We start from the raw sequence: 13,172 nt of genomic DNA, 5'->3' as shown, positions 1-13,172 counted from the left end.
GAGCATACACTTTAAGTAAAGGAAAGTTTATATATTGTTCTGTTTTTTTTTATTTGTTTGTTTTAAAAAAAAAAAAAAAAAACATATCCAAGGCATGAAGACTGTCCCGACTCATCCCCACTCACCCCAGTACTTAAAACTGCAGTGACCCATCAGTGCTTTTCTCCTTGGCCCGTCATTAAGCGATGAAACATGGGCGTCAAAATGATGAAGACTGCTGCTGAGGGATGACGTTTATGTGAACACCTCTCTGTGCTTAATAAATATCGTACAACAGCGTTGACCCGGATCCACTTGGAGAACAAGTGCCAGAAAGAACATCACAGACAGAATTAGGAGGGAGCAAGGAAGAGAAAGAATGTGGCAGTGTCTCTAGCAAAAACAAGGTAAGGAACGTGGAAAAGTTGCAAAGAAAACAGAGAAGGGGAAAGTAGGCCAAAAAAAATAAAAATAGTATTGGTCTTTATACTCATGGCTTGCTGTAGAGGATTCAGTCAGGTGCCCTGCAGAGAGCGGGCAGTTAACCACTGTAATCCCCACAGAGCAAGCTACAAGGCCCCTTAATAAGATCTGCTGAGAAGGAGGGGATACAAACATGGCACGAAAGACTCCTGCAGAACAACTAAAAATTATATTAGTGAAGCAATAGTCTCCTACTTGCCACAAATGAAATGCGTCTTGGTTATTAATTGAATACAGAAATTCACACTTGAATGTATTACTCATTGGAAAACAATATTGCAATAATGTGCAGAAAGCAGACAGTAGCTAAGGGGTATGAAGTAAGTGGTGTGAAGTCACAAATAAACAGCCTCAAGCAGTAAATGGTTTATGAAGGGAGGAGCCCTTGGTGGCATTTTAACATGCCCCTCTCCCTTTTACATGAGATTCAAGTAAGTAAATTACATAAACTACATATCTTTTTATTATAAAACATATACTGTCAAACTCCAGTCCAGCATATCACGTCTGGTCTATTCCATTCTGTATCATTGTGTCTAGAGTAAAGCTGACTTGACGGAAACCTCTGACAGAGACTCTACATTGGGGTTATGGTGTACCCTTTAACCTCCTCACCAAGAAAAAAGCAATGAAGAAATGTATTCTTTTTTTTATTTATTTTATTTCCTTGGGGCACTAATCACAAAAATCAATGATTTTTTAAGAATAGACCCCACATTTTTTGAAATATTGGCCTCTACCAAACCGTTGAGATGTCGTAAGTAAAACATGTTTTCAATAAGATATAGTGAGTCAAAATGTGCTCTACCATATGTTTGAGCAGAAGGTTAAAGGGTTAAAGAAATTCCAACAGCGTTACTAAAAATGAAAGGTTTATATTCTCTGAAAATAATAACTCTTGAATTTCCCAGTTCAACAATGAAAATGACACAGTATAAGGAACAATGCATGTGTTGAACCCACTACACTTCATCGACGATTCACTTTAACACTAACTCATTATCCAGCCCCCTGCAGTAATGTTACCATAATAGCAACAAACAGAGGCCTTGTTGAAAAGCTTCACCTAATGCTTTGACAAGTCCCGTCAACACAAAGCTGCTGGATCAAGCATGAATCCATATTAATAATTTCAATTGAGAGAACTCAAATGAAGAAATCTCATGTGACATTCTTCTATTCAGCTAATGTACAACTGGCAAACTTTAAGGCAGCGCTACTGCCTGAAGCTACAACATAGCAGCATTAATCATAACATTCTGTAGGCATTCTGTCATCAACTGCTTAAGCTTTTTATTCTTTACTTTTTAAAAAGATAGCTTTAAAAGTTTAACTGTATCAATAGAAAGCTACAAGTGACTCCAGAGCAAACAAAGTAATGCAAAAACCACTGCTCGCTTTGCATGCTTCAAATACTTCTCAAAACTTTGACAGTTTGGGTGCAGGATGTTGAGACATGCTGAAGTGGAACTGTGAACTCATGTTAGTTCAAAGTCACAACCATTTATTAACATTTTTTCTTAGATGTTTTGTCCTTTCTCATTTTTCTTTTTTTTTTTGCATATTCTTGCAAAAATGAATCATAAGTCAATTCTAAGATGACCATTTTCTACATGCATGTCCTGAGTGGAACAGCTTAAAGTAACATGTACTTTATCTTCTCATTTAATATGAGTTGGCTGCCTATTTGACTTATTTGAGTGCTAGCTCAGATCCACCCACTGAGTTACATTGACTGATCTGTACAGTATTTGACTGGGTGGAGGACACAGCAGACTCCCCTGGAGACCATTACAGACCACTGAAGCTATTTGGTCTGGAGAGAATGCTAAATGGTGGGAGAAACGACAGAGGTGAAGGAGAATAAAATCATACGAAAGAACAGAGAGTGCAGCTTAATTAAATGTAGGAAAAATTAAAAAGTAAATCAACAGAGTGCGTGCCATATCAGTCAGTCAGTGGGGAGCGAGGTAGTGAGGGGCAGAGGGAGAGACTGGATGGAATGCTGACAGGAGGAGGAGGGAGGAAAATGTCTGTTCTCAGCAAAACACAGAGCCAGAGAAGTTTAGAATATGACAAACCAAACAAATAAGTAATTAAATCACTGCCAAGGACCAGTGAGAGAAAACAGCCCTCTCTGTGCTGAGGCAGAAGGAAAAGAGCGGGGGATGGACAAAGAGACAAAGAGAGACAAAAAAGTATGCTGCTGTATCGCAGAACACCAAAGTTACAACACACAGACAAAACACATCATTAACACTTAAACTGGGGCGACACAGCTGAACAGTAGTGAGGACTATGTTGTCAGGTGGTGAACTGTGAGGCAGCGCGTGTAGCGATAGACTGCATGGACAACAGTTGGTCTCGTCTTACAGCCATGAGTTAATCCACTGATAACATTATCCAGTCATTGTGTAAATAGAGCTGCTGCACACATGCTAATTACTTAGCCAGTGCATTTCTCTCTGTGTAATATAATCTGCACCTTAAAAAACCCAAGCGCGTGTCAGAGTAGGTATGTGCGTGTCTGTTTCAGCATATTCTGTCTCAAGAAAGAATGTGAGCTAAATATTTCTTAAAATGTCATGGACATGTCATTATTTTTTAAAGCTTGGGGCAGCTCAGTCTCACTGGATTTAAAGAGATTCACAGAATCTGTATCCTTCCTTTTCAAAGATACATATCAATTCAGCAAGAGGAAACAGTCTAGACCTTTCCTGTTGTGTAAGAAGTGATAACAGAGAGCATGCAGGTATGTTTAAACTTAAAGTCTCTAACTCAGCTCAGTATGTGAAGTGAAAGAGACTTTTTTACCCAAACATGCAGCTAAAGTAAGGGAGGAATTTTCAGTCTTGCCCAATTTTTGTACTTGCTAAGAAAATACAATTGCACTTGGAGCTAAAACAGTGCTGAAATCAGTGTTTAAGGTTTTAATAGAAGATAGATAGATGAAGTTCAGTGTCATGAGGGTGTGTGCTGAAGAGTGATGGGGTACATGGAGAGGGTCTATCAGAGGGAGGGGTATATTCAGGCTGGAGAAAAGTCACTCAAAGACAGGGCCCACGCTAGGGAAAACGATGAAAAGCACCAGGGGATGTAGATAGGTATAAATAGTTAGGCTGAGAGGGGCACATTTAACAACGGCATACTATGGGAAACACCCAGAGTGTACTGGAGGTTTCCAAGGGGGCAGAAGAGTATGTGGTTATTGGGGGCAAGAAGAAAGTATTACCGGGGTATTGTCGTGGATCTCCAAGGGGTAAATTGTTATGACTCTTACAATGAGGTGCGTGGTTTGCTCAGAGAGCTATAGGGGAGTGGATGGGAACAGAATTTATTTTCCTACACCTGACATGGGAAGGAGTACATGGAGAGGAGAGGAGAGGAGAGGAGAGGAGAGGAGAGGAACCCTTTAATATCATGGTCTACTGGGATCACTCTGGCATTTCCTGTGCATGCTCCCCTCCTGTCTCAATACCACAGTTATTATGGTACCATTAAAAACATGATGGCATCTTATCTTCAACCATTTCCTTCAGTTAAACAAAGCAAACTCTCTCAAGTATCACATATACACCTCATTTGGCTGCTTCGCTGAATCCTTTGATCTGTCTCTCATTCCCTTTCACCCCCCCCCCACCTGTCTTCTTTCCCTTCTCTTAGCTCTGTCATTCACTGCTTCTGCCTCTCAACAGCCTCTTGTTAAGACCCTGCAGAATTTGATTTCACTCTCTGCAACTCTTTCTCTTTCCTCTCATGTGTTGTATTTTCTCATCTCATTATTCTTCTATATTTCTTTCTAGTGTCCTTGCCCATTCATTTGCAACCCCGTCCCTGCCTCCCCAGTCCACTCTTCACTCATCTCCCCAGCTTCATTCAGTCTCTCTTAACAAACAACCTAGCTTTCCCACCAGGGTCGCCAGGACAACGGAGCCCCCCATACTCTCCTCACCCGCCCGACCAATCCCTCCACCAGCAAGTGAACAAATAAGACAGGAAAAAGGACAGTGGAGTTCCCAGTCAAGGCCCTGCATCCAACTTTACCGCAGGACTTACCCTCAGACTGTCATGATTATAACTATGGTGCTCCTTTGTTACCATGGTGAAGAGGGAGCTACTCTGCAAACACAGCGGATGATACCTCACAGTGTCGGGGCAGCTATGGGAATGGGAGAGTGGGGTGTCCTAACTGGTTTGACCCATTGTCTGTGTGTGTGTGTGTGTGAATTTGCATGTGTCATCTCTCATAAAATATGTATGAAAGTGTCAGTGCTTGTGTCTGATGGTTTCATAACTGTGTAATTAAGAGCAAAATAGCAGTAAATCTGTCCAAAGATTTGTGGCTGTCAGGCACTATTGGTGTTGTGCTTGGCACATGCTCACAAAAAGACGAGCCACAGCAACACTGAACATGACGAAATGTTTCTGTCAACACTTTGACTTGCTCTTTTCACAACATTCGCTCAGGCTCTGGCTAATTCAGCAGTTAAACATGCCAGAAACAAGAGGTGGACTTTAGAACACATCTTAATTTTTCTAAGAAGCAGAGCTTTTCCCAATATCACATATTTGGTTTATTTCTGAGAATAAGGAAAAGCAACAGAATCTGCGAGAGATTAGCCTCATTTGGCCAAAATCTAAGACTATCTTTCCTATCAGTTAGTTTCTTTGACAATTAGAGTGGGAGGTACTCCGGTGTCTCTCACTATCTCCTGCTTCAACACTTTACAATCCAAGCATGGAAAAAGCATTAGGGTAACTCTCACATCCGCAATACTAGAATATATGCTGCTATGTACCTGAGTGCCAAAGGCTACGTTTAACAGATTATATCTTTGGCAGCTCAGACACATAAACATTAGCAGAAAAAGTATGTGATATTATACTGTTGCTCAGACATCCCCTAAAAGTGACTCAGCTGGGCTCAGGACACACACACACACACACACATGCACACACTATATTCATCTTCTTGCCAGTGTTTGAAGAAACGCTAAAATACAGATGTTTTTAGACAGTTATCTGACACGCCCTTGGAAATAAAATACCACTCTGTCTCCTACACTCAAGGCCCATTAGTTAGATTACACAAACAATTCGCCTCAATCCAGCTTCCATTTCTCACAGCATTTCAATTACGAATTCATCTGCTTTCACAAAGATGCAAAGTTTTCCAGCAGAGTGCCTCGGCCTTGATCTTGAACTGCAAAGGGAAACAATAACGTGTTTGTTGTGTTCGCGGCTGTGGGCATAAAAAGGACAGATTTCCAGAGGAAACAATGTGCAGAGGGCATCTGGATTAAGGTCAACTGCTCTGAGGCACTTGAACGAACAAAAGGAGGACTTGATAGAAAGGTCAGGTGTGAGGACTGACAAAATACTTATTTATTATTTTTCTGGACGATCTTTATATAAAACTTTTACTACAGTAAAGACAGAGATGCCACACCTGCTGTGTCTTTTTTAAGGTAGCAGCTCTTTGGTGTTAATAACCTTTAAGTTATTTTGTTCCCAATTGAAATATGACACCCAGAGGAATAAAAGTGCTGCAGTGCCACTAAGTCATGAAACATTAATAACCAACCTTTAGCTTCTTCTTTGGGGCAATTACAAGTCACACGGTGTCAATTTGTGGTTGTGCACCCAACTGTTTGCCCGTGAAGGAACCCAAACATACAGAGGCACGCACACAAACCACATACAGTATAACCCTTTGCTGTCAAATCTCATCAAGCCTGATACCTGTTATTACCCTGCAGTTTTATCTTTGATGAATCTAAACAATGTTTAAGGGAGTAGTAACCAGTTGTTTGGTGATCACTGTTAGAATCATTTTCTATGTTCATCTAAACAGAGATACAGATAACAGCTATTATAGCCATCATTGTCATCATCTTCCAACATGCCACCCACAGACATGCTCACACAAGTAGCTCGGTAAGCTGAGGGAACTGTTTTGCAGAAGACGCAAGCAAACAGTGCTGTTGTCAGGTGCTGGATCTCTGAAGCAGGAACTATGTTGGAGGTGTGCAATAGCCTTTTATAAACTTTCATTTAATCAGGATTCTTCCAGGCTCTAATTGGACACTTGAGTCCTTCATTTTTGCCCTAATGTCACATCAGAAGTATTTGAATCAACCAAGTACCACTCTGGTTAGCCATTAGTGCTCAAGAGCCCCAATGTTCAGCCAAGAAGTAAAAACCCTCTGGTCGGGCCAAGGTTCCACCTTGCTAGTTCTTGCTACAGTGGTGTGACTTTAAGGTAAAATTACTCCTAATTCTGAATCCTTTGTCATTTTTTTCTACGGCTGCCCCTCACAGAGTTTGTGCACTCCACAGTATGAAAGGCAGCCCGGATTTTAGAGCTCATGCTTTATTTCAGATAACAACTGAAACACACCAAACCCAGTGTTGGGAGGTACTCACAGCATAGCGTGATAAGAGACAGGATTCACGCTTCTTTGGAAATCAGTGGAGATCTATGTCACACAGACGGCTACTACAGCTACTGCAAAGTATTGTACAGGAAGCAGAGTTATATAGGGAGTGACAGAGTGGACTGGGCATTGGTCCAGTGTAACTGCTCTTTGACTTACTATTCATAGTACATCTCTTTTTATATCATGAATTGATCAAACATGTCCTGTTATCATTCGGCCTGATAACAAGACTCTGTGTTGCCTTTGAAGCCTTATCCTGAACAGCCAGAGGAAGCCAACCAGACTGCTTGTTTTTTCATCTGTGGGACTTCACAATCAGGTAATCAGAAAGATTAGTTTCTGTATCAGAAGCTATGACAACCTTTACTAAGATAGATGAGGATTACACAACAGCTACCATTTAATATGTAATTCAGTCTTCTTTAACACTTTGGTCTTTGTGGATAATTAAGGAACTGAATAAAAAGCAGAACCTGCATGTGGAAGTCCAGGCAGTGAATAACTTCTTGAAAACACTGTGATGATAGTGATTAGTTAGCCTCACACACTCTTATACTCACTTGCTTCACTTGCAAATATGATCTCCCTCTGGAGTCAGGAAATACAGTAAACCTATACACAAGCAGAATCACTTAAGCTGGTGCATCTACACACAAAGGCAGCCCTGCTTTTTACCCTCCTCCCCCCCATCCTCTCCCCGCACCCACAGGTGTATTCCATGTAGCGCGTAACTTTAGAACCAGGGACTCTTTAGGTCTTGGTTAATCATGCATGAGCCTGTGGAAATTTTGGCAAGTAGCAGCAACACAAACACCCCGGGCCTATGCTGAAATAAAGGCTCCTCCATTTATCATCAACAGGAGAGTCCCTTCTCAAGAGATCAGAGGCCTGAAGGAGAGGGTAGTGTGTTGCTTCTTACATGGAAATGGGTAAGATTGATTACCTAACTTTCCCACTGGCTGTCAAAATCAAAGAAAAGATAAATGAAAGTAAATATAAAAAGGAATTATCCATATCAAGATAATTAATGAATTCAGTGGGTTAAATAACATGTTGTATTACATTACTGGAGGAGTGTTTCCTAACAAATATGCAAATATCTTGGCTCCCATTTGTATAGTCTAGGCTTTGTGGCTTAGTGAAGGCTTTTTTTTTTTAAAAATGAATGAATTTCTATTTCAAAACAATGCTAAAACTTAAACCTAATAACTGACCATTACCATTTGGTGACCGATCACCTTACAGCTACTGTTCTGACAAAAAAGGGCTACACTTTCAGTCAATGAGGAACTGTCTTTACCTTGTAAATTAAAAATCTGGACCAGTAAAACAATGCCCTATAACAGATTTTGTGAATTTTGTGTGGCTGTTTCAGAAATTATACTACAGTTTATACCACCTAAATAATATTATCTGTAATGTCACTTTCCAAGCAGCTTGTTTTCTTTCTGGAAATATGGCTACAGTACATGTTTCATTCATATATGTAAATAAAGTATCTGCCCCACATCTAGAACTAGACTTTCAACTCAAGGCAAAATCAAGATTGATTGTTCTCTGAATACTCTGTCTAAGCTGAATCACTCTGTTACTACAATGAAATCAGATATTTACTTTATGCGTCACTGCCTGCTGACTGTAATAATCCCTGCAAGAGAACATAGTGAAACACTTAACACGAGCACAGCACACAGTATCAAAGTGAAGACTGCAAGAAAGAAGTCAGTGAAGAAGGTGTGTGGTCACCAACGCCCACAGATGTCTGCATACAGATCACACCCAATTCTAATGAATAGAAGTCAAACCATTCTGCAGCTCAATAAGAATTCCCCTCTGATGTGTTTTGCATGGCTGAAACAATGCTGTAAACATTTTTTCTGAACTGATTCCCTCTCTTCTTGTACATACTTGGCTAAGCTGGTTCTGCACCCTATTTGATACTTGGCAGGAAGACACCTCTGGTAATAAATGCTGCTTCGGAAATTTGCTCTTATTTACACTGTATCTCTGGCTGAGTTGAAAATCTGTAAAATGTGCAGAACAAACCACTGACTGAGGTATTTTATCAAAAAACAAAAAGAAACCTGTTTGTGCTAGGTTGAAAAGACAATAAATGTGAAAGAATAGTTGCTTAGAAACATTCCCATCTTATGCATGGCTGCATTAGCGACAGTGACCTCACCTGAAGTGCCTATTTGATTACTTTATTTTGGTGTAAACTGAACATAAATCAGGATTTCTGCTGCTAAAAACCCGAAGTATTTCCTGTTCAGAGGATCAGACTGTCCTTGGGAACATGCATTTTCACTGTTTGTCTTTCTTCCCGTCTCTCAAAGCACACGCAAACACAAAACACATGCGGACGGCGGAGGTTTCCAGCCTACGAGTGGGACATTTTGTAGTCCCCAGTAGGCTGGGAGAACGACGACGGACCTCCAAGGCTGTGTGTTCAGACCAGAGAGGTCTGAATGAAGGATGCATTGAAATTGCTCCTCTTTTCTTCAGAGTCTCACCCACAAAGGGTCTGTTTCCCATTCAGGATGCAAGGTCATTAGATAATACACACGGGGACCTCAAGGCCACACAGTGGGGGCGGGATCGTTCAACAAAACAGGCCTACTCCCCCTCTCTGTGCAAACTTCTCAACACCCCTGACTCACTTTAATAGTCTCTGCAGGAAGCATATGCACATCCAGAAATAAGCATATTCACATGCAAACTCACATGCACGCATATAAAATCCCCTCAACACACACAGACACGCACACGAGGTCGGTGTCTGGCTTGACAGTGGGAATCATGACATCATTGTGTACCCCTCCCACCTCTGTATTCAGACAGAGTTTTTAACCTTCTGAGCAGGCTCAATGAATGCTGGGGGATTTCTGTGTATATATTTTCTTCTTTTTATTCTCTTGTAAGCTCAACCAAATGTTCATTTTGTGAAAAGATGTATCTGTATGTATTTGTGTGTGTGACTATTTGACAGGCAGGAGTTTGGAGGAGACACAGTCCAGATCTGTTGTTCACTGAAACTTTAGGGAAATGCTCTCTAATGAAAAACTGCTGGATCAGTGAAGTATCAGTATGGAGGTGCAACCATAGGACAAAACCTCCATAGTGATACTCATACATGGAAACTTTGAGAGATTTTCCAAATGCAAGAAAGAATGGAAACTGAACATGTTCTGCCTGAATGGGAAACTTCTTTCCACCCCATTCATGAATATGTCAGATTTCAGCACGTCAGGGTTAACTCGTAGTGTTCTGAATCTCATTAGAGAGAACGTGTGCAGGGAAGCAGAAGGGAGACAGTCCTCTTCTTCCACATGAGAACACATGTGGGGTTTGGGCCTTGACCTACTTCACTAAACTACTACTACTATAAACTATAGCTTCATCAAAGTGAGTGGATACACGGATAGAGTGGGGTCACAGTATATCTAAATCTCCCTGTTCTTGCTGAGTATAGCCACTGACAACGTGTCTGTAGCTGGAGATGACAACGGCACACACACAGGGTTATGAGAAAAGAAGAAACTGGAGAGAGAGGATGAGACACGCAGACAGAGTTGGAGATTGTTTGGAAAAGATGGATAGGTCGCCATAGTGACAGGCCAGCCAAACTCTGTAACAAAAGGACAGAATGAGAAAAGTGTCAGGTGGTTTATTTAGCCTACAGCATGACAGGGTCTCACACATGCCAGAGCAGGATGATTGAAATAAATTATATCAACTTCTCATGTGTTAAAGATTCTCGCAATTTAAAACAGTGTACCAGTTTTTCAGGTAAAACCCTTTCGTGTGTACTTGAATTGAAGTCTGAATACTGGTTCTGTATTAATCAGCACAGTTGGTCTTTAATATTTTTGCTCCTAAATGTTCCTCAACCTTTATTGATTGCGTACATCTTAATTATTGTCAGCATATACATCATTACTATTGGCTAGTCATAAGAATTGAAGTCTACTCGTGCATGCATACAATGCTATCTGTCAAATTAAAGAGCCTCTGCCTGAAAGACAACCCCTGTCAAGAGATCAGCACATCAGCAGAAACATGATCCTCAGCACGAAGAATGAAGCCTCGCTGCTCCTCGGTGGAGAATGGCAAAGTCATGGAGCGTAAGGCCCCGGTGAGGGCAGCGGGCCGCCGGCCAGGTGCTGCGCTCAGACGCACACCAGCCGCCTGGCGTGCGTAATGGACGGCAATCCACACCTCACATCAGCACAGCGAGAGGAGGGGAGAGTCCGTGAATCCCTCTGCCACTTAACCTGCATGTACGCATTTGTCATTGTGGGACTTGGAAAATGCAGTGCAGGTTGCATGCCGTCCCTGTGGCCACATCCGTATTCCTCGTTGGATTAATTGAAATCAAGGCGCTTCTTACGCAACAGCCAACCTGGTTATACTAAACCGCTGCGACTCACTCAGCGAAAGAACATGAAACTTTGATCAAAGTTACTGATTCTACTCGTTTTCCTCGTTATACATGACATTTTATCTTCTATGTTATGATGCAGACAAATGTGGTTCTCCTATGGCAGGCAAATACAATTTAGTTCAAGAGCTCTGTGTGTTACCAGTTGGTGGAGGAACGGGGGTTGAGGATGTCCTCTTTGGCCGTGAGCAGCGACAGGCTGTAGGTATCAAGGTTGACCTTCTGCGTGCTCATGATGGCAAAAGTTTCAAGACTACTCCCGCAGCTTCTCTCTTCACTGGTCCCGACGGTTTTCGGGGAGTATCTGCTGCAAAACAGCCACAGCGGAACACTCTTGGTCGTTCACGGCCGAGAAAACAGCAGCAGAGGCACACAGGTTCATGCAATGTGGGCTTAAGTTCCAATTTGGAGAGATCAGTGCAGGCGCTGCGCACTCACAGCGTGGAGGAGACTGCGACTGCACACCGCTCTTTGTGCAGCGGGGTAGAATAAGTTTTCACTAAAAAGCCACACCTCCCGTTGAGAGAGTGGAAAGCATAATGACTTCACTAGCTGGGTCAGTTGGAAGAAACGCAACCGCTCGGTTACACGTACAGATCATAACTGTTTCATGCGTCCTTCCTCTCTTTTAATTGCTTTTACACTGTCTCTCTAGCAGTACTTTTTGCTGTGTGAAAGCACTGGAGTTATTGCACCACATCACCATATACATAATACTGCTAGCAGATGAATGATGGCTGAGGGTCAATAGCATGGATCTATCCAATAAAATTATTTGGTTTGTAAGCTGTTATTATCAAATAATTGTGTTGGCTGCGTTTTTTGTTTGAGCAAAGATCCACAATAAGGCTTGTAAGAGGTGGTTTAGAGGGTCTACAGAGGCAGGGCGGCAGCTTTGGATCTGTCAGTCTCTCTTTGTCTCTTTTTTGTCTTTGAATTGGCCCCCACTGGCCCTTGGCAGACTCCAGGGAAGCCATTTACAGTGCAGGCAATCTCTGAACGAGCCAAAGAAGGGCCAATTTCATGGGAACTGAGTCTGAAGCAGGCAGCGCATTTAAAAAAAAAGAGCAGGGGAGGCTGTTTCAGTGTTGAGGAACGGCTGGGGGTCACACACAAACACCCACACACAAACTGACCACACGATCGTACGCACACAAATGCTGCCGTGCGTCCGTGCATAGGCCCACACATGCTCACAAGCTGTGAACTCTAGACAAACTCCCCCAGACATGGAAACACACACACACTGACACGCACACATACACACTCATGCACTGGTATTTGACTGTGGGTCAGTGGCATGGGGGTTTAAGATCTTGGATTATGGGAATGTTCCTGAGCTCTGTAATTTACTTAGCAGCCATTCTTAGATAATCCAGGACAGATGTAGAGGATAAAAGTCACAGGTTTTTATTTTCTGAGGTGTCAGGCTCTGGTAGGATTTGACCTCGTGAAATTTCAGTTCAGATCACTTTTCCTAACATTTGGTAAACCGTGCCATGCTTTTCACTGCTAAGATTTGATTTAGCTGAGTAATCCTCTGGTGAATACTGGATTGACACGGTCACCCGACACAATCACCCACGGAATAACCATTTCCTTTTAAGGCAAAGAATTTCCATTTTCACATTTGTTTTTCGCCTTCCTTGGGTACATTTTTCAGTGTCAGGATTGTTTTTCAATGATGCCAGAGTCAGGGAAATAATTCAAAGGTCTCCACTGCAAATGCAAAGCAGAATAATAATTCAACACATTCAGTACTTAGATTAGTACTTAAAGGATATCTGGTAAATCCTGACTGTAAATTGTGTGAAAAATGCTGCATTAGT

The 13,172-nt window shown here is 41.9% G+C and overlaps 1 protein-coding gene across 1 annotated transcript in view; it reads right to left on the bottom strand.

The window, feature by feature from the left end:
• LOC139204379 (drebrin) overlaps positions 1 to 11,793 on the bottom strand; it is a 30,778-nt gene extending 18,985 nt beyond the window's left edge. Inside the window, exon 1 of the mRNA XM_070834399.1 lies at positions 11,486 to 11,793. Within this exon, the coding sequence (XP_070690500.1) occupies positions 11,486 to 11,577 (92 nt within the window). The 5' untranslated portion in view covers positions 11,578 to 11,793. The remainder of the gene's footprint in view (positions 1 to 11,485) is intronic.
• Positions 11,794 to 13,172: the final 1,379 nt, after the last annotated feature.

The sequence above is a fragment of the Pempheris klunzingeri genome, chromosome 7, assembly GCF_042242105.1.
Source record: "Pempheris klunzingeri isolate RE-2024b chromosome 7, fPemKlu1.hap1, whole genome shotgun sequence".
NCBI lineage: Eukaryota > Metazoa > Chordata > Actinopteri > Acropomatiformes > Pempheridae > Pempheris > Pempheris klunzingeri.
This window is presented reverse-complemented; position numbering and strand designations above follow the sequence as displayed.